This window comes from Trachypithecus francoisi, unplaced genomic scaffold (genome assembly GCF_009764315.1).
Source record: "Trachypithecus francoisi isolate TF-2019V2 unplaced genomic scaffold, Tfra_2.0 Lachesis_group9, whole genome shotgun sequence".
NCBI lineage: Eukaryota > Metazoa > Chordata > Mammalia > Primates > Cercopithecidae > Trachypithecus > Trachypithecus francoisi.
The window spans coordinates 14,838,810-14,858,049 of NW_022681474.1; the positions used below are offsets into that span (position 1 = coordinate 14,838,810).

Sequence of the window (19,240 nt, forward strand, 5' to 3'; positions counted from 1 at the left end):
AAAAAAATTAGCCGAGCGTGGGAGTGCGTGCCTGTAGTTCCAGCTACTCGGAAGGCTGAGGCAGGAGAATCACTTGAACCCTGGAGGCAGAGGTTGCAATGAGCCGAGATCGCGCCACTGCACTCCAGCCTGGGTGACAAGAACGAAACTCCACCTCAAAAAACCAAAACAACACAGCAGTGGAATGTGGGGATGGGTAATTGTTCAAGTTCATGATGCTGCATTCAGTTCGTGATATTATTCTCTCCACTTCTGCAGATGTCTGAGCACTCCAATTAAGAAAAAGGAAAGAAAAGGAAAATAAGGGAAAAGAGACCTACAAGCTCTGGTACCAGAACTAGAAAGTCTCTTGAAAGCACCTGATGCAGGAACGCCCAGCCTGCCATCTGGTGAGAAACAGGCGCTGTCCACAACTAAACAAGTTGCTCCTGCACTACGTGGTCCGGCCCCTGACAGTGGACTCACATAATGGGTCTTGTCTTATGTTGACATCTGTAATGTTTTGCTTTTAGTATAAGTAATTATTTTTCTTATCATGGTTCTGACATGCTATGTGAAAAACAAAATAATTGTTTTAATTCCTCTCCAAGAGAGATGTTGTTGTTTATTTAACCTGTGAGTTATGACTGGTGTCCTATTAATGTTTTTTTAATATTAACATTTTATGAGAAAAAGCTTAGGAATTATACTTAAACATGAAGGTAACAGGAGCAATTCTGAATACACTAAAATTCAAGTACTGAAATGATCATAATAATGACTATGATGATAATGGTAGTAAACACTTTACATAGCACTATGTGCCACAAAATATTAATTACATCTATGCATCCATTTTGTCACACATCTTAATCTGCACTCTTAACGACCCCCAAGGTAGATACTACCAATCCAATCCACTGTACAGATAAGGGAAATGAGGTACCAAGAGCTTTAGGGGCAGCTTCGAATGACAAAACAAAACTCAGATCATACACTGACCACACTGTTACGCTACTCAAAGAGAATGAAATATCTCAATGGAAAAAAACATTCTGCTCTAAAGATACAAACGATTCATACCAGCTGTAGAATGAAAGGGCACAGCACAGCAGACAAGGTCGCGAGATCACCTGACTGGGTTTGAGTCTCAGCTCCATGTTTACATGTGTCATCTCTGGCAAATTATTTAACCTCTTTGTCTCAGTTTTCTCATTTGTAAAACGGAGCCAACAACGACATCTATTTCAAAGAGCTGTTATGCAGACTTTAAGTAGTTGGAATAGAATCCCAAAGTCCCACTTCAAAGTCTCCCATAATCTGGCCCCAGCCTACCTCTATGATCTCGGCTTCTAAGATACCATTCCCCCAACCTCTTCCATCTCATACTAATGAACGCCAGCACACTGCCTCACTGTTTCTTTCTCCAGTCTCCTCCCTGCACTTTTCAAGCCTTAAAGTCCTCTGTGAAACCATTCTGTGCTGCTCTAACAGAATACCTGAGATGGGGCAATTTATAAAGAACAGAGATTATCCCAGCACTTAGGGAGGCCAAGGCAGGCAGATCACCTGAGGTCAAAAGTTCAAGACCAGCCTGATCATCATGGAGAAACCCAGTCTCTACTAAAAATACAAAAAATTCACCAGGTGTGGTGGTGCATGCCTGTAATCCCAGCTACTCAAGAGGTTGAGGCAGGAGAATTGATTGAACCCAGCAGGGCAGGGGTTGCAGTGAGCAGATATCATGCCATTGCACTCCAGCCTGGGCAACAAGAGCGAAACTCCATCTCAGAAAAAAGAAAAAAGAAAAAAGAAATCCCTTTCCAAAAGGGAGCAATAGGCAAGAAGCAGCAAGAGGTCCCAGGTAGGTTCAAGACCCAACAGGGCAAGCCTCTCTGGAGAATCATCTCCTTTGACTTCAGGTCCTAACCCTCTGGGCACCGTGGAACAGGGTTGGGTCCCCAGGGCTTCAGGCAGCCCCACCCGATGGCTTTGCTGGGCTCAGTCCACCCAGCAGCTGTCAGGGGTTGGAGTCTCCTGCCCACAGCTCTCCCAGGCTGATGCTATAAGCTGGCAGCTCCACAGTTCAAGGCTGTCAGGCCACTCCCATGACTCTACTAGGCAATGCCCTTGGTGGGGCTTCTCTGCAGCAGGTTCAACTCCGAATTTCTGCTTGTCATTGCCCGAGTACAGGCTCTGCTGCTGTGACGAGTCCCTGCCTGGCCCCAGGCTGTCCACAGCATCTTGTGAAATCCAGGTGGAGGCTGCCCCACAGCTCTATAGCATTCTTCTTGCCTGAAAATCAGCACCGTGGATGCCACCAAGGTTTATGACTTGTACCTTCTGGAGCTGCAGCTCAAGCCACCACTGGGCCCACTCGAGCCACAGCTGGGGTGACTGAGGAGCAAGGCACCGGATGTGGGGAGCAGAGATCCAAGGCAGCTGTGGGCAGCAAACCTGTGGAGGGCCCCCAGTGCTCATCCACCAAGACACTTCAGCCCTCCTAGAGGGCAAATGTGATGGGCCTGTGATGGGGGGACAGTCTTAAAGATATCTGAAATAGCCTTGCCAACACAGCAAGACCCTATCTCTACAAATAAAAACTAAAAGTTAGCTGGGTGTGAGGGCGCGTGTCTGTAGTCCCATCTACTTGGGAGGCTGAGGCAGGAGGATCACTTGAGCCCAGAAGTTCGAGGCTGCAGTGAGCTATTACTGTTCCACTGCACTCCAGCCTGGGTGACAGAGCAAGACCCTGTCTCTAAAAAAACAAACTAAACTAAACTAAACAAACAATTCTGAAAAGCCTTTCAGATGGCTGAAAGAGCTGGGTGTTTTAAATTATTTCTTTCTTGTTTATCTTTTTAAATGAAATAACAGTGCCAAATACAAAGTATTTCCTCTTGAGTTTAGACTCTGAAGCCAGATTGCCTGGGTCCAAATCCTGGTTCTACCACTTTTTAGTTCAGTAATCTTGGAGATAAATTACTTAAACCGCTTTGTGCCTCAGTTTCCTCATTTGTAAAATGGGGAAAACAGTAACTAGGGGTAAGACAGGTATAGGGCTAACAGGAGTTAATGAGTAAACTGAAGTGTTAGCAGAGTGCACAGTAAGAGCCATGACAATCTGCAGTGATTACCACCATATGTGATATATTCTTTTATACTGGAGACATTTATGGAGCACCTACCTGTCAGGAAGACATTGGGATACATCAATGAACAAAACCAAACCCCAGCTTTGATGGAGCTTGCATTCTAGTCCAGGGAGACAAACACTAAATCTAACAAATACCTAACATTGTTAGAAGGTGCTAACTGCTACACGTAAAGGGTCTGAGGCAAGCCAGAAGTGAGGAGATGGATGTGGATAGATAGGACTCGCTGAGAAGGTGAGGCTGAGACTGAGAAAGGTAAGAGAACAAGCCTCAAACACTTCTGGGAAAGGGACATGCCAGGACCAGTTGAGGCAGAGAGCCCTGTGGTAAGGTGATGCTGGAATGGTCAAGGGTCAAGAGCCCACTGGGGCTGGAGCAGTGTGCCAGGGGAGGGCCAGCGGCCAGCAGTCAGAGAGGACAGGTGCCAGACTGTGAAGGGCTAGGGCCCTGCCAGGACTCAGGCTGATTGTGATGTTGAGCACAGGAGTGGCAGGTTCTGACTTGGCCTTCTCGAAGGGATCCTCTGGCCACTGTGTTAGAAAGGAAGGGTGGGTTGGGGACACCAGTGAGGAGTGACTGCAGCTGTCCAGGTGAGAAGCACGGGCTGCATGAGATGAGAAGTCCAAACAAAGGATGAAGCAGCTTGACCATCTCAGAAACTTTGACACCACTGCGTGATTCAAATATCTCATATACACAAGCTCCCTAATTTGAAGATACACATTTCTCCTATTTTCGCAATTTCTATAATCACGACACGTCTTCAAATTGCTGCCAAAACTCACAGGGCTGTTTCAGGATCTTGGCAGTGGACTACCTACATGTGTTTATTTTGCAGAAATACACTGAGTTGTACTTTAATGATCTGTGCACATAGCTGTGTGTGTTGTATTTCCACACATATATAAGGACACCAGGGCCTATGAAGGCAGCCAGCTGCCAGGCAGCAGACTCCGACACATCTGCCGCTTCCTCCCAGGGATTTGACTATTCTCTCAGTACAACTGTTTGCATGGTACTGCCACACAAAGTTGATTTATAAATCTACTATTGAACAAAATGCCTTAATAGCAATTAAACTGAATCCCAAAATGAAAAAGACTTTGCAAAAAGACTATTTGTCATATTCTAAATGATGCAAATACTAAGCAGTAAAATTACTAATTTTTTTAAAGAAATTACAAAATGTTCTAAGTCGAGAGATGTTTTTACTGATCCCAGCGCCTTGAAAGACTACTATTACATCTGTCACACTCCCACAACAAAAGACGTTTTAGCAGCATGGAACTCATTTACACAAGGATAAAACTAAGAATAGTGAGCCAAACAGGGAATGAAGAAATCCCTCTATTTTTAAATATGCCTTGGAGCTAAAAAGATCAGGGGTATGTGTTATAGAAAGCATTCCTTCTGTCAATGGCCAAAATGCTACAATCAAAATGCTACAATACTATGTCATCAAAAAGAAATATCCCACATTAAAAAGGATCTACTCCGTCTCAGCACGAATATATTCTAAGAGGAAAAGAGGGCATCTGGTCAGAGTATCCTCCATCCTGGGGTAAGTTCTCGGAAGTTATAGCAGGAGACCAAGAACCGTGCGTACACTCTGGGGGTAAGAGGATTGTTTTGTCACTAACTCATTCTGAAGTAAAGGCAGCTTTACACTTCCTAACATAGTAACAAACATATTTCTAAGACAGGAAACTGTACCAACATCCTTAAGGAAAGTTCTGAGGTCTTTTGTTTTTATTTTATTTTTTTAGAGACAGTGTCTTCCTCTGTCATCCAGGCTGGAGTGCAGTGATGCAATCACAGCTCACTGCAGCCTTGACCTCCTGGGCTCAAGCAATTCTCCCCCATCAGCCTCCTGAATAGCTCAGACAGCAGGCACCATGCCTGTTCTTTTTTTCTGTGTAGATATGGGGTCTTGAACTGGGCTCAAGCAATCCTCCCACCCTAGCCTCCCAAAGTGCTAGGATTTATAGGTGTGAGCCAGTCAAGTCTTGTCTTTTCTTTTTTCTTTTCTTTTTTTGAGACAGTTTCGCTCTTGCTGCCCAGGCTGGAGTGCAATGGCGCTATCTCAGCTCACTGCAACCTCTGCCTCCCAGGTTCAAGCGATTCTCCCGTCTCAGCCTCCCGAGTGACGGGGATTACAAGCATGCGCCACCTCGCCCAGCTAATTTTTGTATTTTTAGTAGAGACGGAGTTTCATCATATTGGTCAGGCTGGTCTCGAACTCCTGACCTCAGGTGATCCGCCCGCCTCGGCCTCCCAAAGTGCTAGGACTACAGGCGTGAGCCACTGCACCTAGCCCAAGTCTTTTCTTAAAACAGACTGACAAGGTGGCAACAACCTGCCAAAAGGTTTAACCTGCAAGATAACATGCCAAGAGCAGCCATGTGTCATTTACTATAAATACAGGAGTTGGATATTTTCATAGAAATTCAAGCTTTCTGATTGCGAAGCCTACTCTTATTTAAAATATAAGCCTGCAATAATTAGTCTGGATTGCTAATTAATATTCATTGAGAAGCTGTGTCATCAAAAGGCAAAGGTGGTTTTTTTGAAAACTGATAAAGGAATGGACGAAAGTTTTTTGTTATCACCATCTGTAAAGGAGTTTTATTTTTATTTTTATTTTTTGAGGCGGTGTCTCGCTCTGTCGCCCGGACTGGAGTGCAGTGGCCTGATCTCAGCTCACTGCAAGCTCCGCCTCCCGGGTTCACGCCATTCTCCTGCCTCAGCCTCCCAAGCAGCTGGGACTACAGGCGCCCGCCACCTCGCCCAGCTAGTTTTTTGTATTTTTAGTAGAGACGGGGTTTCACTGTGTTAGCCAGGATGGTCTCGATCTCCTGACCTCGTGATCCGCCCGTCTCGGCCTCCCAAAGTGCTGGGATTACAGGCTTGAGCCACCGCGCCCGGCAAGGAGTTTTAAAAAAAGAAAAAATTCTGGGCCAGGTGCAGTGGCTCATGCCTGTAATCCCAACATCTTGGGAGGCCAAGGCGGGCAGATCACTTGAGGCCAGAGTTTGAGACCAGCCTGGGCAACATGGCAAAACACCATCTCTACGAAAAACACAAAAATTAGCCAAGCATGGTGGCGCATGCCTGTAATTCCAGCTACTCAGGAGGCTGAGGCACAAGAATCGCTTGAACCCTGGAGGCGGAGGCTGCAGTGAGCAGAGATCGCACCACTGCACTCTAGACAGCCTGAGTAACAGAGTAAGACTGTCTCAAATAAATAAATAATCATTTTGATATAGATGATTTGCTGAACTGTACATAGAGTTTAGTATGAGTACGAGTTAGAGTTCCAATTTCACCTTTCCAGTTTCACACTATGATTAGAAGACTTGCTGTGACTTTGCATCTTTCTTTTGAGGAGATAATTTAACATAAACACTTCTATCTAATATTACTTGTCCCACATTCCTCTCTCAAACCTGCTGCTGATTTATGATAAAACACAACAGGATCATTCCAGCAGAAAATGGTTTCCAGACTGATGCAGTGTCTCCAAGGGAAAAGCAGCTACTTGGCTGGTCACACGCAGAAGTAAGAACTGGAGTCCCTGAGTGGGCTTCAGGAGGGGCAAAAAGCCGCCGAGAATGACGTTTGCTATAGATGAAGTTTGTGGCCCTAACAGGGAAGGTAAAGAACCTTTAACCAAATGACACTGTTGCTGAATGCGAGTGGTTATTTTTTCTTCCTCAAGGAGAACCCATCGCAGTGGCCCACTGCCAGTGGTCACTCTTCATCATAAACACCCTCAAAACCCTTTCCATCCCTTCTCACTATCTATCACCTTACCTTCAAAGTCAAGATCTTAGGAGGAATGTCACTGTTCAAGTTGTGTCTACCACGCCTGTCTCTCACCCACTGCAATCTGGCTTTTGCTCCTATCAGTCCTGGAAAATACTCTTGCTAAGGTCACAACTGACCCTCGCTTTGTACCTTACTACACTTCACTTGAGTCAGCCTCTCTGCCTCTATCTCCACCCCACACTGTCCTCTGGTTTTCCTTCCATCCCTGTGACCACTCCCCGTCCTAGTTTCCTTCACGTTTCTGAAATATTGAGGGACTAGAGAGTTTCATCACTGTCCCTGCCTGGAACTCAGGGAAACTTAACGCAAAGTACTGTAATCATAACTATAAGTACGATATACTTCAAATTAGTAGATCCTTATTACATCAAGGTGAGAACATTCAGAACAATCTTGCTTGACTAGGGGCAGGATAAAGAGTGCTTCTTCTAGACTCACCTATGTCTCAGCGCCTCCTACCTCCAGGTATATGCTCATCTCGTACCTAAGGCTCACACACAGTATCATCATGCAACCTTGCATGCTATGTTAGCGTTCCTTGAAGGCATGTGTATCCCATGCTCATCTGAACAACCTCTCCACAGAAAATTCTTAGCCATCATTATCACTTGCACTCAGTTTTGTTGAATGGATGGACACTCAAATTTTACTCAGGCAGTACTAGCTGCCCACCTACCAGACACAACGCATTGAGATGGCCACAGAGGGGAACAGAATTCGGAGACACAGAGCATGTTTGTGACTGCCCAACGCTGGGAGAGAAACAGGGCCTAACTGTAAGTGGGCCTGGGAGTGGACTGGGGATTTACTGGGGTAATGTAAAAGTTCTAAGACTACATTATGGTGATGATTGCACAACTCAGTAAATCTACTAAAAATAATTCAACTGCATACTTTAAATGGGTGAATTTTACAGAATGTAAATTACACTTTAATAAAGTTTTTTTGTTTTTTAATGAACAGAACACAGTACCAGAAGTTTACAGTTTAGTGGAGAAAACACATGTACACAAATTTGAGTAATTCTGACAAGTCACTCATTATAATATACTGTTCTCATAATAGGGAAACCATATTCTTTTTTTTTTTTTTTTCTGAGACAGAGTCTCGCTCTTTCGCCCAGGCTGGAGTGTGGTGGTGCAATCTCAGCTCACTGCAACCTCCGCCTCCCAGGTTCAGGCCATTCTCCTGCCTCAGCCTCCCAAATAGCTGGGACTACAGGCATCTGCCACCATGCCCAGCTAATTTTTTGTATTTTTAGTAGAGATGAGGTTTCACCGTGTTAGCCAAGATGGTCTCGATCTTAGGGAAACCATATCCTTACAGTCTAATAAAGATCACTTTTTTGTGTTCTTTGGCTAAACCTGTAAATAGTTACTAGCTCAGTAAGTTTTCTGGAGATGGCAGGAAGCTGTATAATAAATGCAACTAAATAGTACCAGTGGATAAATGCAAACCTGCTCCTGAATTATTCAGGTATTTCTTTGGGTATCTCTACTGCAAGTCTCCTCCTACTCGACTTTAATGGAATGGCTAAACTGTAAATAGCCTGGTTCCTCAACCCTGACTGCTAAATGTATTCATGTGCCTATCATAACAACCTGCCACCTAATCACTAAACCAGTGCAAACTCCTGGTCAACTATGAAGCATGTAACTCTCCACACCTTTAGGTGCACTATGAACAATGCTAATTAGAAAACATTCATAGCAATGCCTGCAATAGGTTTCTAAAGATGTCTGAATATTATGTTGGACTGAAAGTCAACCATGGAGAGAATCGGAACTTGCTGAAACAAACAAACTCCCTTAAAGATTTATACTCAAGGGATATCTAATTTATGTCTTATATAATTTTCTTCTTAGACTACCAAAGGTCTTATGTTTGGATTTAGAATGACTTTAAAATATTATAAAATTCATTTTTAAAAAGTCAATGTGCACCAAGCGCAGTGGCTCATGCCTGTAATCCCAACACTTTTGGGAGGCCGAGACAGGCGGATCACCTGAGGTCATGAGTTCAAGACCAGCTTGACCAGCGTGGTGAAACCCCGTCTCTACTAAAAACACAAAATGATCCAGGCGTGATGGCACATGCCTGTAATCCCAGATACGCGGGAGGCTGAGGCAGGAGAATCCCTTGAGCCCGGGAGGCAGAGGTTGCAGTGACTGAGATCGCACTATTGCACTGCAGCCTGGGCAACAAGAGGGAAACTGTCACGCAAAAATAATAATAATAAAATTAAAAAATTAATGTAAAAACAGAATACACAAAAATTTTACATAAATAATAAATTTATAAAATATAATAATTTGGAAGGTGTCTTTTGTTTTTTAAAAATTCTTCTTTGCTAAAAGCTGGCCGGGCACGGTGGCTCATGCTTGTAATCCTAGCACTTTGGGAGGCCAAGGCGGGAGGATCACTTTGAGTTCAGAAGCTCAAGACTAGCCTGGGCCACACAGTGAGACCTCGTCTCTAATTGAGAAAAAAAAAAAATTAGTTTAACAATCCAACTCCTCCTTTAATTCCTACATGAACTGCTTAGAATGGGGGAAACAGACGAGATTTATTGTAATTTTTATTTTTTACATAAAAAATTTTTCCTTTTTAAATTTTATGCAATGTATAAGATCCTTCCATCAGACTGAATTTCGAGTAGTAGCTCTCTGAAGCACTTTATATATGCATATGCAAATGATGAAAGGCAGAATTTAAAAACCAATGAATTCTACTTCCTTACCACAGCTAAAATGTAAAACAAATTTTCTGAGTAAAAGCTTACTATTCAATTTGTGTGGTTTAAGGAACACAAGCTACCAAAACAGAAAGCTAATCATATACATACAACAGATTATCAACGACACAATAAAAATTTTGTGACTAATATTTGACAATAAATTAATCTAAATGGCATGCTGCTGTTTGCAGAACTGCACACAAAACAGACACACACAGAAGCTACAAAGGACATACAGTATTGACAGTTACTATACCCCTGGGGTGTGGCGATCAATGGATCCCCCACCACAACTTTCTGAGAAATATCTACATTTTCTAATTTTTGTTACAATAAACATTTTTCTTAAGGAAGTATCTCTGAGCCTTGACTGTGATTAAACAATCTGTGATTAATCTCAAAATCAAATTACCTGACTCAAAGGTGGGATGGAACTTGTCTGAGAAGTGGTTTGAGATATAGGACCGTTCATCTGTAAAGTTGAAAACAAAGACAACATCAGTACAACATTAAAAAAAAAAAAAAAAAAACACATGTCTTCAAACCACAGTAATTGGGCCAAACTAAACCCACTGAGAAATGCACATTTTACATGACAAATTCGTGAATTCATAAGATATTCAGAAGGTAGGAGGCTTAAAATTTTTAAATTCTGAATGAACATCATAGATAAAGTTCTTTGTAGTTTCATTTGGGAAAACTAAGAAAAGCTACTTTTCTCAAAGCCATTTTGGAACTTTAAATATTACTGCTTGACATAAAATCTTTAAATGAACAAAAGTAGTCAAAAAAATTTATATTAAAACCCTAACTCTTTAAGTACATCCTACTCTAGTGACTATAATGTTATTAAAGTATTTACAAATCACTACACATCCTCGATTTAAAAAATAAATGGCTTTAAGTATCTAGAGCTATAACAATTTTGTTTTGTTATCACCTACTACTTAGAGTTTCCTCTACAAAGCTACCTATACATTTTTCAGACTGATAGGGCTCAGGACTTCCTCCCCCAAAAATACGGCACACTGACATTTGAGGAAACAGCAGAATCAGGCCAAGGAAACTAGAAAGAATTCTCCTTACCCCTTCTCCCTCGAAGCAGGCCATGACACAGCCAATATTCCCCTAAAGACCCTTCCAGAGGGGCCCTGCTTTGTACCAGGAGGAATATCACACAGGGATGTCAAGAAAACCCTGAACACACCAGCCTTGCTGTTTCTCCAGCTTATCAGCTCTAAGTCACATCCCTTTGGTCCAATCGTGCTTCTGCACTGTCAACATCTGCATCAGACTCCGCAAAAAAACACCACAGTTTTCCCTAGTTCTTGGGTTCTTCCTTTGTGGAGGCTCCTATGTCACATACAACTTATTACTAAATACATGTGTATGCTTTTCTCTTGTTCATCTGTCTTTTGTTACAGGGGTCTCAGCCATGATCCTCAGACGGGTAAGAAACCTGTTCTTCCCTACAAGACTCGAATAGCCATATGCAGATCCTAAGATGTGCCAGTGTTCCTGTTGAGAGCCCCTTACTAACTCCAGTACAGAATCCTTTATCAAAATAGCAATGGACTCCCCACCACCCCATTCGACAGCACCCACCAGATGAGCACTGTCCTTGCCCTCCTGGACTCTCTGCGTCTGCGGTTCAGCCACAACCTTAGCGTCCTGATCAGAAGTCATGGGCTCCACTGGGAGACGTGTGATGCTAACCTCAGGATGCTGTAAAATGGCAAAGACATTACACAGGTCATTTGAAGGGCACAGTATGATTATTTAAATAAAATTAAAATCCTTGAGTTTTCCAGGACACACGTTTATCCCTCTGAATTTAAAAAAGTTTAAAGAAGTCTGCCCATATGCATACCTTACTCACCAAGAAGTGAACTTAATTTGTTAAATAAGTAAGCTTCTTCTTCACACCATTCTGGTGAAGATGACCACACCGGGAAACTTGGAAACCCACGTGCTGACACAAATAAACCCATTTGTGCCTGAAAACTCAAGATTTAAAAAAAAAAAAAACAGAAAATCGAGGGCTTAATATCCAAGATATACAAGGAACTTGCACCACTTGATAGCAAAAAATAAATAACCTGATTAGAAAATGGTCAAAGACATGAATAGGAGTTTTTCCCAAGACGACATAAAAATGGCAATAGAAATACGAAACAGTGCTCAGCATCACTCATTATCGGGGAGATGCAGAATAAAACCACAATGCTATTTCACCTCACGATGTCAGAATGACTACTACCAGTAAGACAAGAGATAACAGAGCATGGAAGAAACAGAACCTTTGCACACTGTTGGTGGGAATGTAAATTGGTGCAGCCATGTGAAAACAGTATGGAGGTTGCTCAAAAATTTGAAACTAGAACTACCATATGCTCCTTTCTGAGTGTTCACCCAAAGGCAATGAAATCACCAACTCGTAAGAATATCCGCACTCCCATGGGGACTGCAGCATCCTTCACAACAGTCAAGACACAGAAACCACCTCGCTGTCCATCAATGGACAAATGGATACAGAAATCGTGATGTCTGTACATGTCTGTCTATGCTATGGAACGAAATATTATTCACCCTTTAAAAAGAAGGAAACCCCGCTGTATGCTGTAACATGAGCTAACCTGAAGGATGTTGGCCAAGTGAAATATGCCAGCACAAAAACACAAACACCGCATGATCTCACTCATAGGTGAAAGCTACTATCTTAAAAAGTCAAATACATAGAAACAGAGAATGAAATGGTGACTAGTGCCAGGCACGGTGGCTCAAGCCTATAATCCCAGCACTCTGGGAGGCCGAGGCAGGCAGATCACCTGAGCTCAGGAGTTCGAGACCTGCCTCATCAACATGGAGAAACCCCATCTCCATTAAAAATACAAAATTAGCTGGGCGTGGTGGTGCATGCCTGTAATCCCAACTACTCAGGAGGCTGAGGCAGGAGAATCACTGGAAATCAGGAGGCAGGGGTTGCGGTGAGCTGAGACAGTGCCATTGCACTCCAGTCTGGGCAACGAGTGAAACTCCGTCTCACAAAAACAAAACAAAAAACAAAACAAAAAATGGTGACTACCAGGGGGCTAGCAGGTAGGGAGGAAATGAAGAGATCAGTGTCAAAGGGTACCAAGTTACAGATATTTTGGCTAAGTCTAGAGATCTAATGTACAACATGAGGCCTACAGTTGTAATACTGTATTGTACACCAGAAACTTGTTGAGAGTATATTCTAGGTGCTTTTACCAACACAAAAGAAGGGTAAAATTACATGAAATAATGGCTATATTAATGGGCTGGACTCTAGTAACCCTTTCACTATGTATATCAAAACATCGTGCTATACACCTTATGTACACACAATTTTAAAAAAGTCAGTTGCGGTGGCTCACACCTATAAATCCCAGCACTTTGGGAGGCCAAGGCAGGTGGATCACCTGAGGTCAGGAGTGCAAGACCAGCCTGGCCAAAACGGCGAAACCCCATCTCTACTAAAAATACAAAAATGAGCTGGGCCTGGTGGCCATGCCTGTAGTCCCAGCTACTCAGGAGGCTGAGACACTAGAATTGTTTGAATCTGAGAGAGGCAGAGGTTGCAGTGAGCTGAGATGACACCACAGCACTCCAGCCTCCCAAGTAGCTGAGCAAGACTGTCTCAAAACACACACACACACACACACACACACACACACACACCCCCAGAAAATTACAAAGTTAATAGGACTCCAGAAATAAAAACAGTTGTTGATGAATGCTAAATTTAGATATATTTAAGTGTCCTCACTTAACATCATCAATAGGTTCTTGGAAACTGACTTCAAGCGAAAGGATGTGTAGCAAAATCAATTGTACCACAGGCACAAACAAGTGTTAAGTTCCTACAGCATATTTCCAGTCACAAAAATATCACCAAACTTCTAAATAAAGACCCAAAACTCCTTCTAATATTTTCAAATGGCAATAAATATGAGCCACACACATTTTTAAAAGATTAACAAGAAAGACAATTATGTACCTAATTTCTGGTGAGTCAGAAAGTGACAGTGGTCACAGTGGTGATGCAACCACCACTGGATTTAACCAACCAAGGAATAAATGCTTGCAAAGTGAAAACTGTAAAAATATTATGGCGGGGTGCAGTGGCTCACGCTTGTAATCCCGCACTTTGGGAGGCTAAGGCAAGCAGAATGCTTGAGCCCAAGAGTTGTAGACCAGCATAGGCAACAGGGCGACACCCATCTCAACACAAAATATAAAAATTAGCTGGGTGTGGTGGCATGTGCCTGTAGTACCAGCACCTTGGGAGGCTGGGATAGGAGGACCACCTAAGCCCACGAGGTGGAGGTTGCAGTAAGCCGAGATTGCACCACTGCACTCCATCCTGGGGGACAGAACAAGATTCTGTCTCAAGAAATAAAAATATAAAAAGAATATTCCTAGCCGGGCGTGGTGGCTCAAGCCTGTAATCCCAGCACTTTGGGAGGCCGAGACCGGCGGATCACGAGGTCAGGAGATCGAGACCATCCTGGCTAACACGGTGAAACCCCGTCTCTAATAAAAAATACAAAAAACTAGCTGGGCGAGGTGGCGGGCGCCTGTAGTCCCAGCTACTCGGGAGGCTGAGGCGGGAGAATGGCGTGAACCCGGGAGGCGGAGCTTGCAGTGAGCTGAGATCCGGCCACAGCACTCCAGCCTGGGCAGCAGAGCGAGACTCCGTCTCAAAAAAAAAAAAAAAAAAAAAAAGAATATTCCTACCACCAAGCAGTTAAAAAACAAACTAATGATGACAAATAGGGCAGGCTCACTGAGCACTTTATTCGTTGTGCATTTATATTATTATAGTAGACTTTATGAATTTTTGTTTCACAATAATTTATATTCATTCATCCATTTCCCAACCTGCTTATTCCAGTTCAGGGTGATAGGTGGCCAGAGCCTATCCCAGCAGCTCAAGGAGCAAGGTGGGAACCAGCCCCAACAGGACACTATCCCATCACAGGACCACTCAAACACACACCCACACTCACTCACTCAGACTGGGACCAGGCAGACACGCAAATCCACCTAACATGCACACCATTGGGATGTGGGAGGAAACTAGAATACCCATTAAAAAAAAACACACAGACATGCAGAGAACATGCAAACTCCACACAGACAGTAGTCCTGGCCAGGAATTGACTTCTTTCTCATAATGTTGAAATGACATTGAAAGAAATGATGTTTTTCGAAGTGGTTCTTCATGAAGCATTTACTCAATCCAATGTCTAGACACTAAACTTCACATATAACATCTCATTCAATTTTTCCAAACAACGTAAGAAATAACTGGATCACCACCATTTTGAGAGGCTGAGGCAGGCAGATCACCTGAGGTCAGGAGTTCGAGACCAGCCTGGCCAAACTGGTGAAACCCCATCTCTACTAAAAATTAGCCAGGCGTGGTGGCAGCTGCCTGTAATCCCAGCTACCCAGGAGGCTGAGGCAGGAGAATCACTTGAACCCAGGAGGCAGAGGTTGTAGTGAGCCGACATCACCCCTAAGTATACTGTAGCCTAAGCGACAGAGTGAAACTCTGTCTCAAAAGGATCAGAAGGGATAACTGTAGCAATCCCGTATCCTGAGAATTCCTAGACATCCAGGTCTGACTTCAAGGCATTTCTTTTCACTGCAAGCTACATTGCTTCCCAAACAAGATAAATATTTTTATTTAACCCAGGTATCTTTTTAGATACATCTGAAAACATACATCAGACTGGCAGAAAAAAATACCTTTAAAAGTGTATGTATTTTTGTCTTACTAGGTAGCCATACAGGTTTTTCAAGATATAGTGGAGCTCCCTATTCACCATAATCTGCTTGTGATAAATTTTCAAAAACCTTGTTAATGAAATAATCTGATGATCAAAAGCAATCTCATCCCATTGTGTAAACTGTATCATCAATCACAAAAACATCTAAATGCTATGAAACAGAGCTGGGAATGTAAGCTAGCACAGAAACAATGCTTGAAACAAATGTTTCACAGAGGTTGCTGTTTTCCGAAATATGGGACGTATGACAAATGTTACATTTTAACAGATGTATCTTCATTTTAATGTATATTATCTTCTTTTTATGTCTGTGCAGTACCAACGTCTTTATTAAACCAAGAAAAGAGTGAATCAATTTAAAGAAATATATTAAGTACTAGTATAAATGCTATCAGGACTCAAAACAATCTTGCAAACAAAATGTGAGTAACTAAATTTTAGAAGACACAGATTTTGGGAACATCTGGACTGAGATTCTAGGTCCTTGGCTCTCAGGCCTCAGACGCACTGAGAATCCCTGAACACATTGTGATTTTGCAATTTTGTAGTTCAACTTTTTATTGTTATTTTTATTATTATTTTTAACTATGCAGATGATTCTGAAAACCTTGAGCAAATACTTCTAGGTGATGTTGAAGTAACACACAGGGGGAGTAGCTCCCACTCCCTGAGGTGGTTTTCTACAAAAGAACGGATGGATTCCATTGTAAAAGAAACCTGTATGTCATTAAACATCCATTCTCACACAACCATGAAATCCAGAAAGACATATTAATAGCTTAGCAATCAAATGGGCAAGTCATAGAAGGTGCTGTAGAGGCTTTTACCAACATTAACTTCCAGATTTTTAAGATTCTTATGATAGCCAAAAGGAAAAATAAAAAACAATTAAAATAACACTTTAATACTTGTATTTTTTTTTTGGACAATCAGAATTTACATACCTCCTGATGGAAATACCAACAATACCATATACGAAGTGGTCTTGCAAAAAAAAAAACAAAAAAACAAAAATCAAAATGTCACCATGACCCTAAATCTTACTACAAACTAACCGCCAAGGGATTCCAGGCAGTGGGAAGTTTCTGAACAACTGACTTCTTCAACACAAAAGGAGATGTAAGACACACGCTGGTCAGTCAGACTATGACTTTACTTGGATAAAGGAAACAAACCAACTACTAAAAAAGAAAAAAGATAATCAGAGAAATAACAGTAACAGGACAACTGAAAAATACCAAAAAAGAGTCTATTTTCTTAGATGTGATAATGATGTTGTGGTTATGTTTAACAAAAAGGAAACCCTGTCTTTTAGAGATGTGTACTGAAATATTTACAGGGAAAATAATACAATGTGTGAAATTTTCCTCCAAGTACTATGTGGGGCAGAGACCCAGAGGTTCATCGTTATTCTTCCACCTGAGAGAAGGAAGTTCACTATACTATTCTACCTTTGTACATTTGAAATTTTCTATAATAAAAGGTTAAAAAAGTAACCATGCCACGGTCTCAGCACAACACAGTGATCCTGATTTGAACGCTCTGCATCCTATCTATTAAAAAAAGTAAACTTTACACCAACGTATCTCTTAATTACTAATCTGATGGTTTTTCAAAAAAGGCTTATAAAGTTTTCCAACAGAAGGGATTACTGATAGGCACCTCATTTAAACAGTTAATAATGTATCATTTTAATGCTTTTTAAATTTACCTAAGGTGTGAATCTAGAATGAAATTTAAAGAATGATACAAGCATTGACAACTGTTTCAATAAATAACAAATTTTTTGTTACTGGTTCAAGAGACCTAAAATATTTTGAGACTTAAAATATATCAATTACTGCTTCCTGGCATGGCCAAAAAGCAGATCTCTAGATTGTAAAGGGAAATATTCAAGGGGAGAAGAGAATCCTCCAGCCAAAGCAAAGTATTTCCACACAGCAGACCAAGGAGTTTAAGGCAGGCTCCACACTTGCCAGTGCCTTACACCTCTCGCAGGCCTTACTGAATTGGACAGGAGGATTTTATTTAACGTCTCTTTATGTAAAAAGCAGAGAGAGTAAGTATGTTCTCCCTTCCTATCTGTGGCCTCTATGCTAGTAACATATTTTTAACCTCACCTGTCAAAGCTACAGTCTAAAAAGAAGTTTTATCAACCTTGTTCAACACTTGGGAGAACATAACTCTCTTAATTCAGTTTCTAAAAATTTCTTTTCATATACACCAGAAACGTTTGTTGCACGATTAAACAGTCATTATGGTCTTTCTAGACACACAAGGCAATCTTAAAAATATAACACCATCTCAAATAAACAACTATATGTCAGGTAGGTGACATAATGATTTAGAGAAAAATTATTAATTTTGTTTTGTTTTGTTTTGTTTGAGACAGAGTCTCCCTCTGTCGCCCAGGCTGGAGTGCAGTGGTGGGATCTCGACTCACTGCAAGCTCCGCCTCCCGGGTTCACGTCATTCTCCTGCCTCAGCCTCTGGAATAGCTGGGACTACAGGTGCCCGCAACCACACCCAGCTCATTTTTTGTATTTTTAGTAGAGACGGGGTTTCACCGTGTTAGCCAGGATGGTCTCGATTTCCTGACCTCGTGATCTGCCCACCCTGGCCTCCCAAAGTGCTGGGATTACAGGCATGAGCCACCACCCGGCCAAATTATTGTTAACTTAAAGGACAGCTATTTACACACAAAATCCTACAAATTCACCAAGAAAAAAAAAAATTATTTTTTTTTGAGACAGAGTCTTGCTCTGTCGCCCAGGCTGGAGTGCAATGGCACAATCTCGGCTCACTGAAACCTCTGCTTCCCAAGCTCAAGCAATTCTCATGCCTCAGCCTCCTGAATAGCTGGGATTACAGGTGTGCAACACCACAGCTGGCTTTTTTTTTTTTTTTTTTCCCAGTAGAAACGGGATTTTGTCATGTTGATCAGGCTGGTCTTGAACTCCTGACCTCATGTGATTCACCCACCTTAGCCTCCCAAAGTGCTGGGATTACCGGAGTGAGCCACCGTGCCCGGCCACATCAAGAAATCTTAAAATGTACTCAGTAGGCTTGTTTTTTGAGGTAAATGTTAGTATTATTATTTTGAAGCTATTTTATTTTACATACTGTATATATACATGCCCACACATATTCACACTGAACAGGATAAAGTTGATACGAATTTCCTTAATGTTAGGTACACAGATTTTCAACATAAAAGGAGATATGAATACAAAATTAAAGAAGCTAAGTAAACTCCACATGGTCATTTTTTAAAATTGGAAGTGTGACTTTTTAAACTACAGTACAGGCTTCCTTTGCGATACACCACTGTTACCACTGATTTCCTTTTCCTATTCTGGACTCTGATCTTGGACCTCATGGTGTACTTAGCTGTCCTTCCGTGGAGTCTCCTTTAAGCCGCCACAGTTCCTCAGTCTTGCCTTATTCATCTACACTTTTCCAGAGTACTAGTTAATTACTTTGTAGAATGTTCCTCAATTTGAGATGAGCCTGGGACATCTTACCATGAAGCAGGAAGCCATGAAGACAACTGGTCCCATCAGGAAGACACAGAGGCCACAGCCAAGTAAGGGAGGGATTCCCAATAGCCACGCATGGGACCACATCAGGATCAGGAAGAATGAACGGAAAACAAGTCGGCAGCCATCATGAGAGCTATCACCACCACCACCTGCTCGCCCTGGGACTGCAGGACATTCACT

At 42.2% G+C, this 19,240-nt stretch overlaps 1 protein-coding gene across 5 annotated transcripts in view; it reads right to left on the reverse strand.

Moving 5' to 3' along the window:
• Positions 1-19,240, reverse strand: part of LARP4B (La ribonucleoprotein 4B) — a 127,636-nt gene that overhangs the window by 67,125 nt on the left and 41,271 nt on the right. For 2 of the 5 annotated variants that reach the window (XM_033209457.1, XM_033209453.1), the window contains exons 2-3: positions 11,305-11,424; positions 10,112-10,171 (exon numbers count right to left, since the gene is read on the reverse strand). In XM_033209457.1, the coding sequence (XP_033065348.1) occupies positions 10,112-10,171; positions 11,305-11,385 (141 nt within the window). In that variant the 5' untranslated portion in view covers positions 11,386-11,424. Of the gene's footprint in view, positions 1-10,111; positions 10,172-11,304; positions 11,425-11,569; positions 11,601-16,573; positions 16,679-19,240 lie in introns of those variants that run through there. The other 3 variants (XM_033209454.1, XM_033209456.1, XM_033209455.1) reach the window with 3 other exon arrangements.